Genomic DNA, 26,123 nt, shown 5'->3' with positions numbered 1-26,123 from the left:
CCACAGAAGCAACCACAAAGAGTGTTAACCTACAAAGAGCCTTAGCTACAAGACACAGAGAAGCGGCACCTTTTACGGCTAGCTTTGCTAGCGAGAAACAATATAGAGAGAATGAGCCCAGTGAGGAGAGGGGTACCTTGTCTTCTGATTGTATCGTTGGGAATTCGTTGCATCTGCGTGTCAACAGGGTCGTCCCACAGGGGTCTAATGGGATAGACATCTCCGGAAGTAGGGAAGTGTATTTCGGGAAAAGACTCTCTCTCTATGGCGGAGGGGTCTATGCCGCTGCTCTCGTCATCCGGGATGGCAGCGGTGGCAGCCTCACGCTCTTTGTCTTTCTCGGCCTGAGCCAATCTCTCAACCAGCTTTGCCGCTTCGTCACTAATCTCATTAACAAACTCTATGGACTTCTTGCGTGGCTCGCTTTTCTTTTTGGCGGGGGTGGAAGTGTGGGACGGCTGACCAAGCTTGCCTCTAACTGGCAGCCTGGATTGGAAGCCGAAGCATGACTTTGGCTTGGTGGAGTAATCAGCGCTCATGGGACGAACCTGGCCCTTTTCAGCAGATGTCTCGTCTCCCTCACAGAAGCTCTTGGCTTTGGAAGACGAAGTCTTGGTTTTGGTAACTGCTGAGAGACCTGCATCTGTCTCAGACTTTCTCCTCAAGTCCTTTTTAACCGGGAACTTTAGCTTTGTGTCCTGGGAAGACTCAGTATGTTTAACTGATGGCTCAGGCTTGACAGGGTTAGCCTTGCCTTTGACAGGTATTCTTGATTTTGACTCTGTAGAGGGGGTCTCTTTTTTAGGAGTAGCTGAATAGGGGGATGTAGAGGAGGAAGAAGTTTTAGCTCGACTTTGGGGGCCAGCCTTGGCTGGAGCCATAGCTGGGGTTTTAGTTGGGATCTTTTTCACTTTTTCACTAGAAGTTGGGGTTGTGATTTTTTCCATGGTTTTGGGGAGTTCTATAACCGAATGCTGCTCCTCGGGAGAGGAGTCAGAGGACTCTTGGTCCTGTTCAGGGTACACCGATCGAGTGACAGTTGTTACTGCTGTCTCAACATTAGCTATCATTGGGTCTAAATAACTATTTTCTACCTCTAGAGTGGTCTCCTCTACAATTGTATCTGGTTTAACTTCTAAAGCCTCAGGAGATACTGAGTCTTTGTCTTTCTTAGTGGTCTTAGCTGAGGCAGAAAGACCCATTCTAGGGATTCTAGATTTAGAGGCGTCTGATTTAGGTGAGGCTGCTACAGCCCCGCTAACTGTCTGATCGTCCTCTGGAGCATCTTTTGCTTGTTTCTCATCTTCCTCCACTTTTATTTCTAGAGTCAGGTTGAGACCCACTTCACTTTCTAATGGAGCTCCTCTATCTCCTGGCTCTTCTCTGACCTGTTCAGACAGCGCCTCCTCTAGAGGCTGCTCTCCTATCTGGAAGAAGGCAAAGCCCTCGTCCTCATAGGTCCGTTTGGTCATGTCAATAGCTCCGCTCCGGGTCATCTCGAAGAGCTTCCCCTCTTGGAAGAGGAAAGGATTGGGCTCGCTGGTTGGCGTGCTCTCCTCTGTGGGGCTCCTTCCTGGGGTGGTGTCTGGGGTTTCCCCCTGGGAATGCCGGTCCACCATCAGACCCAGGATCTTCTGCTCTTCCTCTTTGACACGGGCCGCGAAAGCGTCGTCGTCCTCACGCATGGCGCTCCAGGGGTCTGCCTCCGCGCTGGCGGTCACGCCCTTCGACTTGGTTCTGGGAGGTTCCTCTTCCTCATCGTCTTCCTCTGTGTCGTCATAGATACAGATCTCAGGTTTGAACATTTCCTTTGCTTGTCTGATAATAATGGTCGAGGACGTTTCTGCCTCAGGGGCTCCTGAGTGCCCCCTATAATCTCCTTTCACTTCATCAGTTATATTACTCTCTACCTGGCAGGGAGCCTTTACAGCAGATGTCTGCAGGCTGCCTGTATCTGCCTCTTTCTCTCCGCCATCATCCTCCTTGCTTCCCCTTGAGTTCCTCAAGCTTTCCTCCTTCTGCTCGTCGGTTATGTTTGCAGCCCCCTCAGAGCTCGAAGACATGGTAGCCATTTGAGCTAAACTGTCTTTGTCATCCGTGTCTTTGTGCGAAGGAACTGATTGTGAGACATGTTGCTCTGAGACACATTGAGTTCCCTCCACTGCTGCCGTTGTAGCTACACTCTTGGCCTCTGTGTGGTGGACTCCTTCATGCACACCTGCTGAAAAAGGAGAGGGAGGTTGTACTTTAATAAGGGATTCAGCAGAAAGAGCTAACTCTGAGGTCTCTTTGGCCCCAGTGAGCTCAGTCTCATTTGCGGACTCTTGTTCAACTGTTTTGAAACTATCGTCCCCTGCTTCGTCATCTGCTGAGGCACTGATATATTTTCGAGAGTTCTCTTTGGTTCTGGCGTCCTGGTCCATTTCCTCAAAGGTTTTTATTTTGGCTGCCATTTTGAACATCTCCTCCTCTGGAGTGAATTTCCTCTGTGCTTCTGACTCATCATCATCTTCCCCTGAGTCTTCGTTTATGACAGCTGGTGTGGACACCACAGATAGGAACATGTTGTCGGGGGTTTTAGGGTTTACCTCATAACTTACCTCTTCAGAACTAGGGGTGTCGGGGGAGAGAGGACTCTTACCAGAGCTTTCCATCTGAGACAATGTCTGCTCGATACTGTCATCATCATTAGCACTAGCCTCCTGGTCCCTGAGTAGCCTACTACGCAACACGTCTGGGGGGTAGTCTGTGGCTTTAGAGGGCTCTGGGTGGCTAGAGGAGTCACTGGCCTGAGCGGGAGGGAAGTTTTTTTGCTCTACCGGGCTGCTCTCTAAGGAGTCACGACAAGGGGATTCCTTTGTTGGGCTGGGCTCGATAGAGTCTGGGGTCCTATGGGAAGAGTTGTCTTCCATGAGGGGACTACCTTCGTCTAGAGAGTCTCTGTGGCTTATGGTCAAAGAGTCGTCGTCGGCAAAAGGACTGAGGGCATCCGAGTCTTGCTGTCTTAAAGGCAATTCTAAGCTTCCTTGATGCTCGGTAGAGGCACTAGAAGCAATGGTTGCAGCTAAGGCTGAGACTAGCTTGTCATCAGGGCTCTCCTCATCACTTAGGAAGCTCTCTAAAGTCTCAGAAACTCTCTTTGTAAGCTTTCTCGGTTTAGAGGACTTAGACTCGACCGTCTGAAAAGTTATGGACTCACTTGTGGTGTGGTCGTCTGCAGCCTTGCTGGACGAGACAGGGAGGGTTATTTCATTTGATGGCTGGTCATCAATGGTCCCCACACCGGAGTCTCCAGACTTATCCTTACTTTTCTTGTCATCTTCGACAGCTATAGTAACAGCTGTTGAGTTTTTAGTGAACTGGTCAGCATTTTTGGGAGAGAGAGAGAGACTGTCAGGGCTTGTTCCAGGAGTTGCTAAGCCCTGGTGTTTGAGGCTATCCTCTGAGCTCAGGTGAGGAGGACTAAAATCACCCAGGCTGGCACTGGGAGAGTCTGCCACGCCCTCATGTTTTAAACTATCAGAGCTATCATCGAGGGCAGAAATCGGAAACTCTATGGTTTCAGTTAAGTATGACTGGGCAGCAGGACTACCATCTACAGAGATCGGCCTAAACTGTTGGTACTCTGGATTGTCCTCAAGCTCTGCCTTGATTTCAACACCAAAATCTTTGGAGTGCTTTCGGGGTGGGTTAATTTGCTTGTCTCTCTCTGTGTGGTGCTTGCCAGGTATGGCGTCCAGTGACACTTCCCGTTCGTAACAGGTTGATGTGGCATTGATGGTGGATTTGGACTGAGTGGGCTGTAATTCTGATTCTGTTGTTTCATGCTCAGAAGAGACAGTTTTGAGCTCGAAAAGTCCAGACTTTCTCTTTGAGGGGTCCTGCCCCTTTTGGAAGGATCGCATGAGCTCCCTTACTGACATGGTCTCCTCCAGCTTCTCAGACTCAGTTTTGGGGGACTTAAGAGGACCCTGTTTAGCGGTGCACTGTTTTGCGGGGCTTTGTTTCGGGATGGATTCTTTTGCCTTTTGTGGTATTTTGCTCTCCACAGCAACATTTGAAGGTTTGGTGCTAGTTGCCTTTTGGCCCTTTCGCTCAGCCTCCACTTTCTGCTGAAGGGCTTTGACTTTGTCTTTTATGGATCCAATGGGGGTCTCCTCTACTACTGGGGACACAGGTGACACTGGTTTAGGGTCTTTGGGTACGCTAAGGAGAACATCCCCATCGGTAGATTTTTCCACCTGTTCCTGGTCCTTTCCTTTCCTCCTGACTGGCTTTTGTAGGTCAAAAGCAGGAATTTTGATGTCTTTCTTTGTTGTTGTAGTTGTTGTTGTTGTTTTTGTTGTTGTCATGGTTCTTTTTGCGCCTTTGCGCAGGACTACCTCTGTGAATTTCTCTTGGACCTCTTTCTCCTGGGCTGTTGTACTGGTGCCCTCAGGTACATCCAGGAGATATTCTTTGAGTTCACCACTCAGGTGTTTGACCATCCCAGACACATCTTTGATTGCTTTAGGTCTGGGAATCCCTCTGTTGACTCTGACTTCACGTAGTACTGGTTCCTGGGGTTCCAAGGCAGCCATATGTTTGGCCTCTTCTATCTCACAGTCTGAGAGGAGGACCCACTCTTCTTTCATTCTGGCTGCACTTGCCGCCTCCTTTGCCACCTCACCCTCATATGTTCCGCTCCTAAGTATCTTGCCCACTTTCTCCAAATCCTCTTTGACCTTCTCCATGATTTCAAACGGCTCGCCCTGAACCTCATCAGCCCCTTTTTCCAGACCGCTCCCTTCCATGGATCTGGATTTGTCTGTAGAATCCGTGGTTAGGATGGCGGTCATTTTGATCAGGTCTTGTTTCATCTCAGACACATCGGAGAGGAGGTCCGGACTGGCCAGAGCCGTAGAATCTCGGATCAAAACTCCCTTCCGGACCGTAGTCTCCGTCGACGTAGTGTCTTCGTCATCTTCCATTTTGGCAAAAGGACAATTAAGGAGCAAAAATAATAATAAATTGAAATGAAAAGGAGACAGACATTGGAGAATGTGGTCAGGACAGGAACAGGAACAGTACAAACTGTCAGGGTTCAAAGGGTAAAGTGGGGCCACAGCGGCAACTACAGAAGGTGTCAAAGAAAGGGGGTTTGGACCGACTGGGTTTCTTTGGAGGCAAATACTGCAGCAAAGCAAAATGCCAACTAAATCATAAAGATGAGAAGGGAATGAGCAGGAAATAACTTGCTTATACACATAGTCAGCACACCCACGCTCACAGGACAAAAGCGAGAACACATCTAAAATAAGCACAGTATCAAACAAACGATGAGCAAGAACAGACACCAACAAATCAACAAAAGGATAAGGAAACAGGGACACAAACAAAGGGATAACAACATATAGGTAGACAGACATCTCAAGATTGTTTACAGACAGAAAAATAAAACAATAATTTAAAAAACAACTGAAAATAAAAAACAACTGAGAAGAAAGCCAGTGATAGCAAACTGTTAGGCGATGGTTTGGTGTGCTCTTTGCTATTGAACAGAACAAACCATTTTGTTCCTATACTGCTATGGAAAATAAAGGGTTCTGAACCAGCATCAAACTGGTAAACTCATTTAAGGAAATTAACAGGAAAAACATAATTGATTTAAGGGAAGGGCGTGTGGTCTTTTTAGAGGACTGTATCTCTTCCTTATACTAACTTTGGTCTAGCTAAATACACTTTTTGAAACATAACTGAATAGAAAAGGGTAAATCCTATTAAGAGTAGCAACATTGTATTAAATCAAATTCAAATAGCGAGTGAAAAGGAATTCAAAGATCAATGTTAAAGCAAAACAAAGAGTCAAAAGAACTCTCACACTTGACACACACCCAGACACAGGAACACACACATGCACGCTCATGTAAGCCAAGTTATTTCCATGCAAAGCAAAGGGGAACGTTGATATGCAGCATTTTGTGAAAAGTGAATGGGGCAAATGTAAAGTGATTTAGGTAAGAAAGAACAAAAAATGTACCACTAGCACATATGCCTTTTGTCTTTATCAAGAGAGGTTAATTTAGGTATTCCCATTCAATAGTGTGGTGAAATGTAGTCTACTATTTTCTCATAGCCTACAACTGTTAAATCTGCAGAAAAAGCATTAGTCCATCCATATTACGTGTGTATGCAAATTGCCACAAACATCACACATACATTGTCCAATGTAACGAAGCCAAATTAAACAAATAACATCAGTTTATGTATAATGTATGTATTACTGTACATGTATGTTTTGAAGGTATGTGCAATATTTTCCATATTCTATATATTGTACACAGTGCCAAGCATATGTAGATATCCAGCAATGGCAATGCTGTGGCACTTGACTATGATTAATGATAAATTCATTAATGAATTATAGGCAAAGGGAAAATATAAAACACCACATGGACAGGGTATGAACGAGGGGATCGGGAGGAGTAGAAAGCTAGACTACAGTTCGCTTTGCCATTCAGGTACTACAGTAACTTGGGGGGGGGGGGTACTATTCCGTTGTCACATAAACATCACCACAGTACAAATGAGAGTTTGATTCATGTGCCTAGCAGCGATGTGTCAATTGAGATACCGAAGAAGTTTATGCCTGATGAAGTTGTTGGCACAACCTTGCCTTGGTGGGGCAGAGTGACATTTGTGTTGTTTTGTTTTTGTGACAAAGACAAACCATGTGTTACAGCTTAGCTAACGAGGGTGATAGGAAGCACAATGTTTACGCAGTAGCTCAGGTTATCATTCTGTGTTGCGCTCTGCAATAGTCAACTAGCATAACATCATTGGTAATGCCTAAATCTATGGTATGGCTATAGCGCAATCATCAAAGCAATGTCATATTCAACTGGTTGAGTAATGCAGCCATACTATAACAGCTAAAAGTTAAATAGCAAGAAAAAAAGCCGTTAAAAGTGTTATCAAAAAAAGAGTAAATTACTTACATTTCTCGAGATTCCTGCTGATCTGTAAAGAGGAATACAAAAATAGCGCTCACTATTAATACCATTTCCATCACCGTGTAAGAAAAAATGTAGGCAATGTTATGTACACATTTGCTACAGGAAGAAAATAAGTCATTGGACAGAGAACTACGATCACGATGAATTAAGACTAATATCTAAAGATACTCTGCTACAAGGGACAAGCACGCTGATGAGCAGTAACATGGGATATGCGTTGCGTTCCTTTCTAATACCTAACGTAGAGCTAAATGACAGACAAAATAGTGAACGTCTAGCAACATGTTTCTGGTCTGAAAAAAAAAACACAAAAAAAACATGAACAAATAAACAGTTAGTGGGGGAGAAGAGGGGCACAATATTACCTCTTCCTCAGCCTCTTGGTCTGAATCAGATTCCTTTGGGGTGCAAGAAGCAGCAAGAAGCAGAAAGAGACAGATGGACAAATAGAGAAAGGTAGAGGAGGGGGAGGGAAAAAAAGAGAACGGGCAAAGCCATGTTACCATAGCGACAGACTTGAAGGTTTGTGGCCAATCAATGTTGTTTTGGGAAGGGTGTCACCGTCAGAGTAAACTTGAAAGACCTCTCAAAGGAGAAGGGATTCATGTTATACTTTAAGACAGCTACCAGCACTCACATATGGTAATGCTTGTTGCTTATAGTAAATCAATCAGAGTTAAAAGGTGTAAAAATGATTTTGAGAATATAAACCCCAATTAAAATTTGAAGGAAGATAGCATGCTGTGAGCATGTCACGAGTGCAGATTATTTTGCATGTTAGTATGCAAGCAACACACTGTTAAGAAGGTATTAACTTCTTTGGGACTGGGGGGCAGTATTGAGTAGCTTGGATAAAAAGGTGCCCAGAGTAAACTGCTTGCTGCTCAGTCCTTAAAACTAGAAAATGCATATAATTAGTAGATTTGGATAAAAAACACTGAAACACTGAAAACACTAAAAAACTGTTTGAATGATGTATGTGATTATAACAGAACTCATATGGCAGGCAAAAACCTGAGAAAAAAATCCAACCAGGAAGTGGGAAATCTGAGGTTTGTAGTTTTTCAAGTCATTGCCTATCGAATATACAGTGTCTATTGGGTCATATGGCACTTCCCAAGGCAAACTAGATGTCAACAGTCTTTAGAACCTTGTTTGGTGCTTCTACTGTGAAGGAGGGGGGAATGGGAGCTGAATGAGTCAGAGGTCTGCCAGAGTGGCATAAGCTGATCACACGTGCTCACGTGAGAGCGACCTGCGTTCCATCGCATTTCTACAGACAAAGGAATTCTCCGGTTGAAACATTATTGAAGATGTATGTTAAAAACATCCTAAAAATTGATTCTATACTTCGTTTGACATGTTTCTACGAACTGTGATATGACTTTTCGTCTGAACTTTCGCCTGGACCTACCTACCTGCGCGTCGTGAGTTTGGATTGTGTACTAAACGCCAAACAAAAAGGAGGTATTTGGACATAAATTATGGACTTTATCGAACAAATCAAACATTTATTGTGGAACTGGGATTCCTGGGAGTGCATTCTGATGAAGATCATCAAAGGTAAGTGAATATTTATAATGCTATTTCTGACTTCTGTTGACTCCACAACATGGCAGATATCTGTATGGCTTGTTTTGTTGTCTGAGCACTGTACTCAGATTATTGCATGGTGTGCTTTTTCGGTAAAGCTTTTTAAAAATCTGACACAGCGGTTGCATTAAGGAGAAGTGGATCTAAAATTCCATGCACTACACTTGTATCTTTTAGCAATGTTTATTATGAGTATTTCTGTAAATTGATGTCGCTCTCTGCAAAATCACCGGATGTTTTGGTACTACTGAATGTAACGCGCCAATGTAAACTGAGATTTTTGGATATAAATATGAACTTTATCGAACAAAACACAATACATGTATTGTGTAACATGAAGTCCTATGAGTGTCATCTGATGAAGATCATCAAAGGTTAGTGATTCATTTTATCTCTATTTCTGCTTTTTGTGACTCCTCTCTTTGGCTGAAAAAATTGCTGTTTTTCTGTGACTAGGTCCTGACCTAACATAATCGTTTGGTGTGCTTTCGTCGTAAAGCCTTTTTGAAATCGGACACTGTGGCTGGATTTACAACAAGTTTATCTTTAAAATGGTGTGAAATACTTGTATGTCTGAGGACTTTTAATTATGGGATTTCTGTTGTTTTGAATTTGGCGCCCTGCACTTTCACTGGCTGTTGTTGAGGTGGGACGCTACCATCCCGAATATCCCAGAGAGGTTAATGTACCTGTGGGAAATGCTAGTTAAGGACTTGAATACTCAGTTATTCTTGAATACACAAGTCAATCTATTTTAAATAAGTCAGCAATGACGAACACTCAGGCATGCAATGGGAACTGCTGGTGTGCTATACAGGAACCAGATTTTTTCCTGGTCAGGTCACATGATCAGAAACAATTCCAGGTCCTAGGTGTATCCTAGGCTGTGTGTTTAGGTGGCGGTAATGTTACAGTGTTCTTACCTTTGAGTAGGATGGTAGTGTGATGTTCAGGTTGCATATGGCGTTGTGGGCCAGACTTCTATAAGACCTGGGTTCTTTCATAAAGGACAGACGGCCACACGGATCCTGAGTGTTGTCTCGGATCTGTGGAATCATCGGCATCATTATCGTCAGTCAGTCAATCAATCAATTAACATACAGTTTACGATACATGGCTAGTTTGTAATACAGTAAATGATACAGAAGAGTGTATGAATGCTGGCCCAGTAATACTCACCTTGATGAAGAGTGCCAGCCTGTTCTCTTTGAAGGCAAAGAAGCTGAAGAGATGGTGCTGGCCACTCTTGGTGAGAGGGACCAGATTGCCAAAGCAGTCTGCATAGATGGGTTTGCCCTCCAGGACCTGAAGAGAATAGAAACATACCAAACCCATCCCTGTTAGTAATCTACGGTGTGATTTACTAAGCCTTCACACTTTAATGGCAGTTTACTACATCTTTCACTGGAGAATATAATATTTTAGAAGGGAATACCACATAAAGATAGAGCTTAAAGGTACATCCCTCCGAGCCCTTGACCACACCTCTACCATGACACCCACCTCTACGTCTCTGCTCCTGGCCACCTCTGTGAAGTTCTCCTGTTGCTCGAGGGTCTTGTCCATCTTGTCGTCAGTCATACAGAAGCAGCGGAGGCGCGCTTCAATGGGGTCGTGGGTCTTGGCGAAGATGACGAACTTGGCCATGTACGGAACACAGATGATCTCCCTGTAGACCGAGCTGGAGAAGTTTACTGACTCCTGCACCTGCCGACAGTCTATCAGCCAGAACCTGGCCGATACGTTGGTCGTGAAGGAGACACAGTCGTTGATGAACGTTAGGGGCGTGGTTCCTGTAATGTCCTCCCATTGGGCTGGTGTCGTTCCACCTTTGAAGAAGAATACAATTGAAAAATGTTAGACGGTTAGCTACAGACATGGTTTGTGTGTGTGTCCCTGCAGTGTGTGTGTGAGTGTGTGTGTACAGTTTGTATGTAAGTATGTATGTATGTATGTACGTATGTATGTATGTATGTACAGTGGTTCCTCCTTTAAAAGTTGCATCATACTGCAGAACACCTAGCGGGCTGCTGCAGCATTCTATGGCACGTTATTTCATTGGCAGTCATTTTTTACGTTAATGCAAGTTAGTGCTAGTTTAACCACCAGAGGGCAACTTTGAGAAGCGTTTGATAGTCTCCCATATTGGCATTACTGGAGAATGTAAAACCTTTCTTGTAATAACATAGTACATTATTTTGTTTAAAAAACAACAACAGTGAGCGATTGTAATCTGAATAACTGTCACAAACATTACCAAAGGTGGCTCCCCTTCTTGTTCGGGTGGCGCTCGGCAGTCGTCATCGCCGGTCTACTAGCTGCCACCGATCCTTTGTTCTGTGTTCGTTTGGTTTTGTCTAATTGGTTTCACCTGTTCATTGTTTGGTTGTTAGGGTGGGTTATTTAAGTTCGTTTAGCCCGCTTCTGTTTGTGCGGGCTTGTTCTTCTGTATTTGTGAGTGTTAGTGTTTTGTTGGGTTTTCTCGCTGTCCTAGTATTTCACATAAGGGTACTATTTTGTTTTATAGTTACACTTGTGTTGGGTATACTATTTTGTTCCTGTGATTTTTTGGACATTAAAGTGTGTTTTTTCCCGCATCCTTTGCTCTCTGCGCCTGACTCCACACCCATTCACTCATTGAGAGTTACAATAAAGGCCCAAAAAATATTTATAAAGGCCAAAATATAGCCCTGCTAATAGCCATAATAACGCTGCACCATGTGACCATGTGTGTTTGAAAGAGTATTTTACAGTAAGCAACAATTTGTTTGCCTTCATTAGACTTTGTTACAATATTTCAGTAATTCAGTGATATTTATTCCCGTAGTAATTCGTTATGGATCCATAACTAAATCAATATCTGCCTTTTGAAAGAGGATTTTTATCATTATTTTATTAACGAAAGCATAAAGATGCTGACGAAGAAATACAGTACTGTACAGTATATGCTTTTACATTTGGATAATTAAGCATTTAAAACATTTTGAAGATATAAGCCTGTGCAGTCTGACAAGTAAACATAGCCTACAATACATACTGTAGTAAACATGGGAAAGTGCCTAATTCCTTACATAAGGGAGAGCAGGCCATGTCCAGACTTTCTCAGTGACGGGCAAGCGGGAGACTGGGGTTCAATTCCCCGACTGGGAGGAAGGAGTAGGAGTGATGTCTTCACTATTATTCTACAATGCATAAAATAGTAAAAAAATAAAGAAATTCTGGAATGAGTAGGTGTGTCCAAACTTTTGATTGGTACTATGGTGTTTTTATTCCAAGAAAAACGAAAAACCATCTGGGTTTCCGTCAGGATGGAGTGGAAAATTTGGCGCTGTACAATGTGACGGTCGGGAGTACAGCACTGGGCTATTTTGCTGAAGAATCCCCATGTCGTGCGGACAGGGAATGCGTGAGACTGGGTTTCAATATCCTGACTGTGAGAAAGAAGTAGGCTGTCTGTAAGGGATCTCGTCCTCCTCTTCTGGACAGGAGTAGCGAGAAGGTTCGGAGGTCCAAAACGCAGCGTGGTAAGTGTCCATAATTGAATTATGCAAAATGAACACTGAACAAAAACAATGAACAACAAACAAACAGTCCCGTATTGTGAATGACAAAACACTAAACAGGAAATAAACACCCACAAAACCCAGGTGGAAAAAGGCTACCTAAATATGATTCTCAATCAGAGACAACTAATGACACCTGCCTCTGATTGAGAACCATACTAGGTCGAACACAAAAACCAACATAGAAAAACAAACATAGACTGCCCACCCCAACTCACGCCCTGACCATACTAAAACAAAGAATAAAATAACAGAACTATGGTCAGAACGTGACACTGTCCTTGAAAATAAAATTATTTGTTCTTAACTGACTGGCCTAGTTAAATAAAAGGTACACTAAGAGCATAACATTTCTGCACCCTTCTTTTTTTATTCTAGTCTAACCAATACCCAAACAGAGATTAAGTCAAAATAAAAATCTCATTGATTTATCAAGACCAGTCCCCATGCTTCTCTCAGAGCAGCGCGAAACGGTGCTGAAATAGTTGTAGGCTTTTGCTTCAAATCCTATTGCTTCTATAACTTCAATATGCTCTTTAAATAAAAAAGACCTAAAGCACTTTTAACAGCACATTACTCAACACTAGTGAGACTCATGTCACCTACGGTAGGCCTACAGTATATTGAAAAATATGACGTGACTCGCCGCCAATAATTACATATAAAGGATTGTAGGATTCTAAATTAAAACCAAAAGCCACTTCATGGCAACAATTTGTTTGCCTTCATTAGACAACTTTGGTCCAATATTTCTGTAATTCACTGATATTTATTCACATAGTAATTGGTTATGGATCCATAACTAAATAAACATCAGCATTTTGAAAGAGTATTTTTATAATTATTTTATTAACGAAAACATAAAGATGTTGATGAAGAAATACTATACTGCGGTTTTGAGTTAGAAATGCAACACTTCCGAATACTAAAGCATTGAATACATTGCAGGTAGGGTGATGTTCACACCTACAGAAGCCAGGCTTTAAAGAGTCCATTGTCCTGCTAATCAGGCTAGAAGTGTTTGAAAACATGTTTTCAAAATGCCACCAGCTGTCCATCACTACGGTAAATAACAACACAGCATCTTGTTTACATCTTGTTACATTCTTTATTGTAACCACAATGTCACAATAATAATTTGTATATACCTTTCCAATTACTTTTAGAGTTTGAGATTCATTTGATTAATATTATGGTGTTTCTATTCCAAGGAAAACGAAAAACCCTCTGGGTTTCCGTTAGGATGGAATGGAAAATTTGGCGCTGTACAACGTCACGGTTGGGAGTACAGTACTGGGCTATTTAGCTAAAGAATCCAGTGTCCTGCGGGAGACCGGGGTTCAATTCCCCAACAGGGAGGAAGGAGAAGGCTGTCCTTGTAAATAAGAATTTGTTCTTAACTGACTGGCCTAGTTAAATAAAGGTTACACTAAGAGCATAACATTTCTGCACCCTTATTTTTTTATTCTAGTCTAACCAATACCCAAACAGAGATCAAGTCAAAACAACTCTAGGGCCTCCCGGGTAGCGCAGTGGTTAGGGGCGCTGTACTGCGCCAGAGACTCTGGGTTCGTGCCCAGGCTCTGTCGTAACCGGCCGCGACCGGGAGGTCCGTGGGGCGACGCACAATTGGCCTAGCGTCGTCCGGGTTAGGGAGGGTTTGGCCTGTAGAGAAAACCTTGTCTCATCGCGCACCATTGACTCCTGTGGCGGGCCGGGCGCAGTGCGCGCTAACCAAGGTTGCCAGGTGCACGGTGTTTCCTCCGACACATTGGTGCGGCTGGCTTCCGGGTTGGATGGCGCTGTGTTAAGAAGCAGTGCAGCTTGGTTGGGTTGTGTATCGGAGGATGCATGACTTGCAACCTTCGTCTCTCCCGAGCCCGTACGGGAGTTGTAGCGATGAGACAGTCAATATTACATTTCTAGAACCTTGAAAGTTTCTTCAAGTGCAGTCGCAAAAACCCTCAAGTGCTATGATGAAACTGGACCACCACAGGAAATGAAGACCCAGAGTTACCTATGCTGTGGAGGATAAGTTCATTAGAGTTACCAGCCTCAGAAATTGTATTCCAAATAAATGCTTCACAGAGTTCAAGTAACAGACACATCTCAACATCAAGTGTTCAGAGGAGACTGTGTGAATCAGGCCTTCATGGTTGAATTGCTGCAAAGAAACCACTATGAAAGGACACCAATAAGAAGAAAATACTTGCTTGAGCCAAGTCCAAATTTGAAATTTTCGGTTCCAACCGCCGTGTTTTTGTGAGACGCAGAGTAGGTGAACGGATGAATTCTACATGTGTGGTTCCCATTGTGAAGCATGGAGGAGGAGGTGTGATGGTGTGGGGTTGCTTTTCTGGTGACTCTCTGTTATTTATTTAGAATTCAAGGCACAGTTAACCAGCATGGCTTCCACAGCATTAGGCAGCGATACGCCATCCCATCTGGACTGCGCTTAGTGGGACTATAATTTGTTTTTCAACAGGACAATGACCCAACACACCTCCAGGCTGTGTAAGAGCTATTTGACCAAGAAGGAGAGTGATGGAGTGCTGCATCAGATGACCTGGCCACCACAATCACCCGACCTCAACCCAATTGAGATGGTTTGAGATGAGTTGGACCGCAGAGTGAAGGAAAAGAAGCCAACAAATGCTCAGCATATGTGGAAGCTCCTTCAAGACTGTTGAAAAGCATTCCAGGTGGAGCTGGTCGAGAGAATACCAAGAGTGTGCAAAGCAGTCATCAAGGCAAAGGGTGGCTACTTTGAAGAATCTAAAATCTAAAATCTATTTTGATTTGTTGAACAATTTTTTGGTTGCTACATGATTCCATACGTGCTATTTCATAGTTTTGATGTCTTCACTATTATTCTATAGTGTAGAAAATAGTCAAAAGAAAGAAAAACCCTTGAATGAGTAGCTGTCCAAACATTTGATTGGTTCTGTATATATCTGTGTATATGTGTGTGTGCGTTGAATCCACCCTTCTCTCTAACCTGTGATACTACAGAGCAGGCGCAGGGTGGGCTGGTCCCCTCCGAAGCCGTTGACCACTGGGTCAGTGTTACTCTTGGGGATGGGGATGGTCATGGTTATGGGTTTATGGAACTTCCTCCTCCGGGGCTCCAGGGTCACGATGGGGCTGAATGTAGCCTTGTTCCCCAAGAGCTTCTTCACCACGTCCACGTTCATTGGCTGAGCCTGGAGATGACAGGTAATGGCTTTAGAAGTAGACCGACATTAGAGATACCTTGGATCGGCTTTGGCGTTAAAAAAATGGATTATGACGTTGATAAAACATGATGACAGTGTAGTAATCGTAAAATACTCAACGTATGTAACTTTTGCTCCATTAAAGCTCTGCCTCAGAATCAAGCAACGTGCCATTTTTTTTGATTATAACTTCTCCTGACTGCCGCTCATGCCATAGGGCCCCATTAATTGGGAATCGAGAACATTTAACAGACACTCAAATGAAATGGTGTTTTCACTCTCTGAAGATAATATTTGAAGTAAATGACCTGTAGTCCCACTTTGATCCTCTTGGTGAGGGCTCCCTCTGGGAAGACTGCCTGGACCGTAGGCACCACCGTGCTGCTGAGGATGCCCCCGTCTGGACCGATCAGGTTACTGTCCTGTTTGACCCGGGACACCACCGCAAAGTACTGGGGGAAGTCCCTGGTGATGATGCGGCAGATACGCTTCTTCTCCAGCTCCTCTGGAGGGTCCAGTTCTGGAGAGGAGGACAGAAGGACCGGCGGTTCATTTGACCTTGATTCAGACTATGGCTCTGTTGAAATACTTTGACGATGATTTCTTCCTTCCTCCCCCCCTTGGAGTAATCACTGCTCAGGACTGGGTCGGTGTAGTCCTCGCTTTCACCTATCCAGACATTTTAGATCAGGGAATACTCCACGAAAGGGAGGCGGGAGGGAATGCTTCTCCAAAGTATTTGAGCAGGGCCTCTTGGCAATGGCCTCTAGCGATGGCGATCACTAAGTGTTGTCTCGCGTTGAGGACATCACACTCACCCTCGTCCATGCCGTTGAGGATCTGGTTGAGCTCCTCTTCGGTGTGTTCACAGTGGTGCTCCTTCCAGCTCTCTCCTGTCTCACTCCTCATGATCACCAGCTCCCTCTCCTTCCCCCTCAGGGCAGCGAAGTGAGGGATCTCCACGACTACAGGCCTGCGACCAGGGACAGGGAGCACGGTGAGTGCGTGTGTTTGTGGGTGGAGATGTATGTAGGTGGGTGTGTATAAGCAACCACATTTCTAACGACTCACCTGATGAGCACAGTACAGTGTCAACTACAAATGCTTATGGGACAGTCATGCTAAACATCCACCAAGATACCAAATGAACCAATAAAACCATGAGGTTGAACAGGCAGACAGACAGCACTAAACATAGAAAGACAAGCACAAGGTAAGGAGCTGAAAAGTAACTAGGAACAAAACAAACATACAATGGAGTGTCTGGGAAGCTACAACAGAGAGCACAAGTGGGGCAAGAAACCAGGGCCCAGTTTCCCGATAGCGATGGAACTTAAGCTTACAAGTGTTTTAACGATGCATCTTTCCTACAACGGCCGAAGACATAACATGCGTATCCCAAAACACCACGGTCGCTAAGTGCGTCGTTGGAGCATGTGTCGGTGCTGATAGGATCGAAAGAAAGGAGGCGCTGCTCTCGGATCAGCTTTCTCCATTTAAGTCTTACCTTAACATGATCATTATTTCACAAAACTGATGACGGATCAGCTACTAGAGAGATATTACCACCTACGGCCGCAAATATTGAGGCGGCTTATGCAAATGCTTTACCCCCCCAAAAATGCACTAAATCGCAGGTTTCGCAACGCCATTGCGCCCATGTTAGGCTACACATCATGAAATACACATCGGGACAAATTACAGACAGCAGCCTAATAGTAGCAAAATAGAAGTCAATTGATTGAACATACTGTATTTATATTTTAAGGAAGTCATCTCAGTTTTCATTTGAAGGCGTGTTTTCATACGTCACGTTGTTTGTATCAATTGCAAAAACATTGTTCGACTTTTTGTAACTTTTCTGAAGTTACCGACGGTCAGTGAGACGGATAAACCATGCGATTCTAAAGACACACTTAGCTGTTCTAAGAGTGGTTTGAGCCAGGCGTCAAGTGCAAACGTCAATAACGCTGGTTTTGGGATTTAGCAACGCTCCTACGAAGGTTAACAATGCTCCCAACGATGAACCTTTGGGGAACCTGGCCCAGCACGACACTAGCACACATAGCATTACAGGTGAGGCCACAGACACAACATATCACAGAGAGTCGAAACATAAAAGGAGGAGGCTATAAAATGGAACCAGTAGCATCCATGGATTGTTTCATATGTTTTGTTGTCCCCTACCCAAGGAATTTTGTCCCGGGTGGCCCGAGCTGCAGGATGCGGCTAACGAGGCTCTCACCCTCGTTAAGAGGGGGTGGGGCAGTGGGAAGGTGCAGTTTACTGTGAGGCCAACCGTCCGTTAGCAGCAGTGGAGGGGGGGGAGAGAGAGCGGAAGTAGTCAGAATAATGGGTGACTAGTTGGGTTTTGTGAAAGCCTTTTGGCTGAGTGGAGTGGAGGCTGTCATCAGGACATCATGGTAAATACATCGGGCTTTAAATACACAGAGCTTTCAAAGTGGAAGTTATAATACACTTCACCATCAGGGGGCAGTAATATATTATCGGTAGACAGCCACTCTTAGTGGCAACCGACATATCAAATCAATCATGGAGCAATGTTCTTTCGCAGTTTTCTGCTTCCCTGCAGAGTTTTTTGTTTCCATGTGTCTTATAGAAACAGTTAGCTTCCTAAAAAAATAAATGGTTGAGTTACAGCTAGAATGCGGTTTAAAAATAAAAAAAGCAGGGCCCCTGCCACTGGGAAGAAGCAAAGAGCATAGACCGTTTTAGTAAGGCAGAGGCAGGGTGAAATGAATCAGAGAAAAGGAAGAGGGGCAGCAACATTCTCAGGTTTTGATTCATACAGTAGTGTCTTTTGACGCACGCTGTCGCTGTCGCTTTCCCTCGTAGCGTTCTCACCTCACTCATTCTTGAGTCTTGGACTCTCACAACATAGATCATAATCTCTGACATCTCATCGCTCTCTGTCATTCTCCCTCTCTGACATCATGCCCCTCTATACAACTTCCCCTCCCTCCCTTCCTCCCTCCCCCCCATCGCATATTTTCTTACCCGAGGAACTGGGCTCCGACGGGCCCCACCTCGATCAGCCTGCTGGCCAGGCCCTCTCCTTCCACCATGGGGGGCATGGTGGCCAGGCGGTGCCTCTTCACCAGGCGGCAGGTCACCCGCGTGGGCGCGCTGCACTTCCGCGGCGGGATAATGATGCGCAGGCCGTTGTGACGGCAACCCCGCATGGCTCCTCCCCTGGCATCCACCATGAAGCTAACCAGGAAGCTGTTACGGGAATGGGCGGGGGGCAGATGTGATGTTTACAAAATGAAGAGAAAGATATTTTTAAGCATTGTGACAAATACAGTATATCTTTGTGCTTCCCTTTACACAGATAACCTACATAACTTTCAGTAAAATAAAACAATTTGGGGGTGAAAATATACAGACAAATATGAATCCATGTTAAAACACACAAACATAAGAATGACGGTTTCACTGCATACCTACATGCACAAACACCAGACTGTGAGTGAGAGGTGAATGGGTGTGACACCACATACTCTTACGGCTAATGCGAAGGAGCTGCAAACGCACTTCACCGGTGACACCAGTATGTTATGGTAAAGCAAACAAACTGTTAAGAAAAAACTCCAACACGCAGACGGAACAATACAGCACAACGGCAAACATGGAGACGGGTTATATCAAACACAAAACACAATGGGCCTGGTTTCAATCGGATCAAGAGTTAACCGGCGAAATCCCACTGATGTTTTGGCAGTGTCACGAAGCAACACCCCATCCCACACTCGCGTTCGAATTCCAGAATGAGAAAAAATATAGGCTGCGTAAAAATAATGACACTCGATTTGAAAAACATTCAACTGAATAATGAGGATTGTAATCAGCCTAATTGAGGTGAAGATTACATCGCACATTCCAGCATTCAAACTTGTTAACAAGGCTGCATGGGGATTTCTCTTTAACGTTGCCAACGGCAATGTCCACTTCAGGTAGGCTATAATGCCAGGAGCCGCTTGTGGACTTGACGACTCTGACGCAGGACCACCTAAAGCTCTGACACCACCAAAACAACCGCTATACGGATGTTGGCTGAAGCAGATCTGATTGAACAGAGCCCTAGCCCTTGCAGTTGTGAATCGACCAAACACAATTAAACAACAAACAAAATGCCGCCATGAGGTCAACAGGATTCAACCGAGATGGACACAATGGCTGACCTATGATGATGAGGCAATGTGTGTGACTCTTTGATGCAGCACTAGGAGCAAATTGTGTCCCTTACAAAGAGGCCTGTGTAAAAATGTATATAAAAGTTGACAAATGTCCAAGTGATCAAAAGCTAAAACGGGGGAATAGTGCAACATTGGAAACATCTGTTAGTAGTGCTGCACTCACAAGACAGGCATTTGTGAAACAACAACACAAACAAACACATCTCTCTAGAAGGAGAGCACACTGTGAACGAGAGGAGGGGGAGTGAGAAGAGGAGGATGAAGAGGAGGAAACCAAGGTGCAGTAGATCACCTGCTGTCGCCATGATCATGGCACGGAGAGGAATGGCTGAAAGCAGAACAGAGACCCCATGAGAGAGAGAGAGAGAGAGAGAGAGAGAGAGAGAGAGAGAGAGAGAGAGAGAGAGAGAGAGAGAGAGAGAGCTGGATATAACTAAAGAAATATACAGTGCATTCAGAAAGTATTCAGACCCCGTGACTTTTTCTACATTTTGTTACGTTACAGCCATATTCTAAAATTTATTAAATTGTTTTTCCCCCCTCATCAATCTACACACAATAACCCCATAATGACACATTTATAAAATGAAATAAAAATGAAATATCACATTTACATAAGTACTCATTACTTTGTTGAAGCACCTTTGGCAGCGATTACAGCCTCGAATCTTCTTGGGTATGAGGCTACAAGCTTGGCACACCTGTATTTGGGGAGTTTCTCCCATGCTTCTCTGCAAGTTCTGTCAGGTTGGATGGGGAGCGTCGCTGCACAGCTATTTTCCGGTCTCTCCAGAGATGTTTGATCGGGTTCAAGTCCAGGCTCTGGCTGCGCCACTCAACAACATACAGAGGCTTGTGCCAAAGCCACTCCTGCGTTGTCTTGGCTGTGTGCTTAGGATCGTTGTCCTGTTGGAAGTAGAACCTTCGCCCCAGTCTGAGGTACTTAGGGCTCTGGATCAGGTTTTTATCAAGGATCTCTCTGTACTTTGCTCCGTTCATCTTTCCCTCGATTCTGACTAGTCTCCCAGGCCCTGCTGCTGAAAAACACCTCCACAGCATGATGCTGCAACCACCATTATTCACCGTAGGGATGGTGCAAGGTTTCCTCCAGACGTGACGCTTGGCAATGAGGCCAAATAGTTCAACCTTGGTTTCATCAGACCATGGAATCTTGTTTCTCATGGTCTGAGAGTCCTTTATGTGCCTTTTGCTAAACTCCAAGCAGGCTGTCATGTACCTTTTACAGGACTGGACTGGCTTCCTTCTGGCCACTCTACCATAAAGGCCTGATTGGTGGAGGGCTGCAGAGACGGTTGTCCTTTTGGAAGGTTCACCCATCTCCACAGAGGAACTCTGGAGCTCTGTCAGAGTGACCATCGGGTATTTGATCATCTCCCTGACCAAGACCCTTCTCCCCCGATTGCTCAGTTTGGCCGGGAGGACAGCTCTCGGAAGAGTCCTGGTGGTTCCAAACTTCTTCCATTTAAGAATGATGAAGGCCACAGTGTTCTTGGGAACCTTCAATGCTGCAGACCTTTTTTGGTATCAATAGAATTTATCACAAGTGGACTCCAATCAAGTTGTAGAAACATCTCAAGGATGATAAAAGGAAACAGGATGCACCTGAACTAAATTTCGAGTCTCATAACAAAAGGGTCTGAATACTTATGTAAATAAAGTATTTGACTTTTTAATATTTTATGCATTTGCAAAAATGGAAAAAAAAACAGTTTTTGCTTTGTCATTATGGGGCATTGTGTGTAGATTGAGGAGGACTTTAAAAAACATGTTTTAATCCATTTTAGAATAAGGCTGTAACGTAACAAATTGTGGAAAAAGTCAAGGGGTATGAATACTTTCCGAAGGCACCGTAGATAGAAAGATAGATAAGGATATAAAAGAAAACGTTTCTAGGGCTGAAAGAGAAGAAAAGAAACCATACTCCCCATCCCTGTGGACCAGAATAATCAGTGCCTTTGGACAACGATCAATGTTTCAAATTGTTTTGTCGTACTGCTTGTCCTAAACCAGTACTTCGAGACACTCTCAGTAGCCTTACATTACCGATTCAGGACTTGTGTCATTATAACTAAGAGGGGGATTATCTTCCGTCATTGTTACCAATTAGCATGGCACAGAGAGTTAAACTAGAGGATGACAGCGGATCTTCATATCACAATGCATTAGACTAATATGTCTATAATGAGCGCTAACATTATTTGCTACTGCTCTCTGTAGTGTTATCCCCCAAAAGCCGCTTAACAGATGGGCCTCGGAGTAGGACTACAAAATATTGTGATTCTGTTCGCAGAACAAAAATAAATAATACATGAGTTGCCTGGACCCCCCCCCCCCCCCCCCCCCCCCCATTGCTCTCGTGCCTGTTGAACAGGGCTGAACGCATTAGGCTCAAGGGGAAACCTGCATTCAGGATGGGTTCGACCAGATAACTGTTGCAGCTTTTGTACCAAAATTAGTTTTTGTTTTTTTATTAAAAAAATGTGATAGTTGAAGCCCAACCCTTCTGTGTACTCGCTGTGCCCGTTGTACCTACCCAGAGTGGATGGGGCTGGAGGACAGTGCCACATTGTCCAGATTTTCTGTGCCCCAGCTCAGACGATACGAGTCCTTTTCATTTTCCCTGGCAAGAGACGATACCTGGCAGCCAACAAAGAGCCACTTGTTAAGGACATGCCACAGCCAACAGTCATTTACACACACACACAAACATTGCACCTCAACTTTATTTTACTTAAAAAAATATATATAAAAAATTGAGTAGGGACAGATGCAATAACATTGACACGTTGCAATTTACAACTGTTAAGATGCATTGCACCATAACACGTTAGCGCTACTTTACGGTACCCGTCTCTAGATAGACGGCAACGTTCATCTCAACTCAAACTTACACTATGAATGATCTACAGTCAAATAAAGTACATTTCTAAGAGCACTCTCTTACATTCCGATACAGGAGTTAGTCAATGTCAAGACATTACGACCCTATGAATCAAAGTCATATATTTTCTGTATTGAGCAGAGCAACTGCTTTCAGCAATGCATAGCATGCACAATATGTTTCAATAGATGATTAAGTCTCAAGGCCTGGTTCATCCCTTTACAGTGGTGGATGTGAGAGGTTGAGCTCTTTACTTACGTTGTGGCTGGCGAGCATCTCCTCTATCATGCTTTCGTGTTTTGGAGAGTAGTAACCGTGGTGACTGGGAGTGTAGGACCTGTCCAAACTGAGGAGAGGAGGAAAAGGTGACGTCGGTAGCCATGGAAACATCACACACAGCTAAAACAGTGTTCACCACCCAATATGGCGCAAGTCTGTCCATGAGACATGGCACAAGTGAACTAGTGTAAAATCAAGGACAAATGGAAGGCCAGAGTCGAAGTAGCACGACAAAAACTCCTTCAAATCTACTACAGTAGTTCTACAACGGATGTGGACCAACTCAATCATAGAGAAACAATAGCATTTATATCAACATACCTTTGCATTCGACTAGGTACAGTAAGCATGGTAAGGAGGAAGAGAAATTAGTTGACAGTTATCAGAGACTTCACAAACATTTGTGCATTCACCACAAATGAGATCATTTGATCATCTCACAGACACACACACACAGGCACACACACACACACACACACACACACACACACACACACACACACACACACACACACACACACACACACACACACACACACACAGGCACACACACACACACACACACACACACACACACACACACACACACACACACACACACACACACACACACACACACACACACCCGTCTCCTTCATCCGGCGTGTAGACTCTACCTGTCAGAGCGTCCCCCCTCCAGACTGAAGCGCAGGTAGTTCATCCCATCCATGTACTGTCCAGGCAAGGAGTCATCTCCCAGTTCCCTCAGGTCCTCTGCCCTCAAGTACTCCCCTCCGTCCCCTGTCATCGTGTCGTCACCTGGAGGGGAGAGGGAGGCAGGTGAGATACATGGATGAGAATACGGGTATTTCTCGGGGGGAAGGGGACATTGTGATGTGACGCGACTACAGTTAGCAAGCATACATACACGCAGGGGCCAGCCCTTACCTAGGGTGTGTGTGTGTCAACGTGAGGCTTAGTGACACACACACACACACACACACACACACACACATCAGATACTTACAGTTACTGAAGCACTACAGATGAGCTGAGAGACACAGCTCATCTCTGCCTGGTCTCCACCACGTCATAAAGCTCTACTGCTGCTATTACCACTACTGGACAGCAGGGGGCAGAGTCACTAATACCCTTTCCCCACGACAGAGCTGAACCAAACTGAGTCGAGCTGTACTGTGCTGGCCTGGTTACGCATCCACCTTACCCCACCAAAATTAGCGGAACCCAACTGGAAAGGACAGTGTGAAAGAAAACTATCTCAACCAGTACAGTGCAGTTCGGGTTGGCACCATTGTGTGAAAAGTGCATAAGGGGAGCAGGTAGCATACTGTAGGATGTGCTGGCAGAACAAGTGAGAAACATACTGTAGGCTGATAGAGATGTTCCTGTGTCAATAGCATAACCACTGCCTGGAGAATGAAAAGTTAGAAACAAAAGAAAAGGAAGAACAGGTACAATATAATCACATTATCACGACAATTAGTAATATGCACAGTAGCACCACAACCGCAAGAGTAAAGTAAGCTATAAGATGCTTGAGATGGTTGGGAAGGAATACTCACAAAGCAATGTCATTCACAACACATCCAATAGCAAGACATGTCGGTTAGAACAGCCACACCGTCTGCACAACCAAACCCAATCCTCTTCTGACAGCTTCCAAAACACAACTATTGACAGGGTGTGTCCTTTTTCCACCCAAATCACTGCCAACCACTCCACTCTTATGATCCAAGTTTCCTTCGGGAAGTGAAGTGAATTCACTGCGCAACCGGAAGAGCCAGGGAAAATAAAAATCGTCCATATCCGTAATGCACTGCCACGTCAATGAGGTGACCGTTCACATAAACACAGATTGGCCCTAAAATGCACAAACTTTATGAGCCATGACAGAGGGCCTGGAAGAGTGGAACTAACTGCCTTTAACAAGTATTCCCACTAACGCTAATAAATATTAACCACACAGAATGAATCCGGCAAAGCATTGGCAATGTGTTTTAAAGGAGGCTCAAGTTAAGTTAGCCCTTAAGCAGCACTTCAAAAGTAGCTTACACATTCTTACATATTCAGGCTTTCCCGGCTACGGCATGTGATAGGACAGCATTTCTGAGTGGGGATTTGAAATCCGCTTTGAACTGACAACACTCAGGGTGAAACTATCGTCCGGGAGTTCTGTACAGACAAGCTTTTGCTGCTTTAATTGGTGTCTTTTCGCTTGAAGTTGAATGGCACTCTCTAGTCCCAGGGGCAACATTTCTTAAGTTCTCAGAACATGTGAATCTGAATATGCTATTAAAAATGCTTTTAAAATCCACCCTTTCCCCTTAGCTGATATTTTAAGAAGCGTGACAAAACAAAAACACTCTCGGCATTGACATTAAACGAGGGCACAGCCACCACTGGTGTCAATGTTAAGGTTTGTTGACAGCACTGATGCTTTCAGCAATGATAAACCAGTATTCCACATTTAGAGAAGCGGGCCTAAATGTGCATATCACGAGCTCGGTTTCACCACACTATGTTTGAATCCAAAACCCTATCAGTAGGTGAGTTTTAGTGCAGGTTCAAGTATGTCCTCTCAACCACTCATCCATGACAGGTCGTTTTACACAACCCTCGCAGAGGAATCCCACGCCATGCGAATTGCCACGACCACAACACACCGTCACACCCTCTTCATTAGTAACCGCCACGGCGACCTTCGCACGGTGTACCTTCTAAATCCATGGAGTCATCGGACAGAACATCATCCTCACTCTCTTTCAGCACTGTGGGTACAGTATGTAGGCCTATACAGTACACAGTACAGTGAGAAAACTAGCCTACTACAACACACACTAGACTCTCCCCCCAAAAAAGGGTTACAAAAGGGTTCTTTGGCTGTCCCCATATGAGAACCCTTTTGGGTTCCATGTAGAACCCTCTGTGGAAACCAAAAAGGATTCTTCAAAGGGTTCTCTTATGGGGACAGCCGAAGAACCCTTTTAGGTTCTATACAACATTTTTTGGTGTAGGATTGGGCAATGGGGAAAAAGGGAGGGATTTGGGGAAGGCTTACTGAGATAGCCTATTAGTCGATCAGCGTCTACAGAAAACTGGGGCAGGATTTTAACATGAAGTCAGGTTAGCTGAAGTTCTTGTAGGGCAAACATAAATGGACTGAGGTTTAGAATGACCGTCTCTATACATGGTTGTGGTCATATACAGTAGCCTACTGACTGGATCAAGGGGCAAACTCACCCTCCTCATCAGAGACATCTAGGACTTCAGTCATTGTCTCAGGGACGTTCAACTTGTGTTTCTCTGTCACCGTCTAAACAACATGAACAAAATAAGATCATTCCAACTTTATAGTCGAA

General features: G+C 44.5%; 1 protein-coding gene across 50 annotated transcripts in view; it reads right to left on the bottom strand.

Moving 5' to 3' along the window:
• The window catches only part of ank2b (ankyrin-2), a 252,259-nt gene that overhangs the window by 25,578 nt on the left and 200,558 nt on the right, over positions 1 to 26,123 (bottom strand). For 10 of the 50 annotated variants that reach the window (XM_090183989.1, XM_090183992.1, XM_090183993.1 and 7 more), the window contains 18 exons: positions 26,005 to 26,077; positions 25,479 to 25,553; positions 23,421 to 23,562; positions 23,086 to 23,097; positions 22,744 to 22,831; positions 22,138 to 22,241; positions 19,876 to 19,911; positions 18,385 to 18,609; positions 17,554 to 17,652; positions 16,185 to 16,339; positions 15,675 to 15,886; positions 15,150 to 15,354; positions 10,092 to 10,417; positions 9,768 to 9,893; positions 9,512 to 9,634; positions 7,361 to 7,393; positions 6,978 to 6,999; positions 137 to 4,963 (listed from right to left, as the gene is read on the bottom strand). In XM_090183989.1, the coding sequence (XP_090040115.1) occupies positions 137 to 4,963; positions 6,978 to 6,999; positions 7,361 to 7,393; positions 9,512 to 9,634; positions 9,768 to 9,893; positions 10,092 to 10,417; positions 15,150 to 15,354; positions 15,675 to 15,886; positions 16,185 to 16,339; positions 17,554 to 17,652; positions 18,385 to 18,609; positions 19,876 to 19,911; positions 22,138 to 22,241; positions 22,744 to 22,831; positions 23,086 to 23,097; positions 23,421 to 23,562; positions 25,479 to 25,553; positions 26,005 to 26,077 (6,883 nt within the window). The remainder of the gene's footprint in view (positions 1 to 136; positions 4,964 to 6,977; positions 7,000 to 7,360; positions 7,394 to 9,511; positions 9,635 to 9,767; positions 9,894 to 10,091; positions 10,418 to 15,149; positions 15,355 to 15,674; positions 15,887 to 16,184; positions 16,340 to 17,553; positions 17,653 to 18,384; positions 18,610 to 19,875; positions 19,912 to 22,137; positions 22,242 to 22,743; positions 22,832 to 23,085; positions 23,098 to 23,420; positions 23,563 to 25,478; positions 25,554 to 26,004; positions 26,078 to 26,123) is intronic. The other 40 variants (XM_090184004.1, XM_090184005.1, XM_090184012.1 and 37 more) reach the window with 14 other exon arrangements.

Source organism: Oncorhynchus mykiss, chromosome 9 (genome assembly GCF_057628025.1).
Source record: "Oncorhynchus mykiss isolate SJ-2025 chromosome 9, ASM5762802v1, whole genome shotgun sequence".
Classification (NCBI taxonomy): domain Eukaryota; kingdom Metazoa; phylum Chordata; class Actinopteri; order Salmoniformes; family Salmonidae; genus Oncorhynchus; species Oncorhynchus mykiss.
Note: the sequence above shows the minus strand (reverse complement) of the source record. Positions and strands in the feature narration are given on the sequence as shown.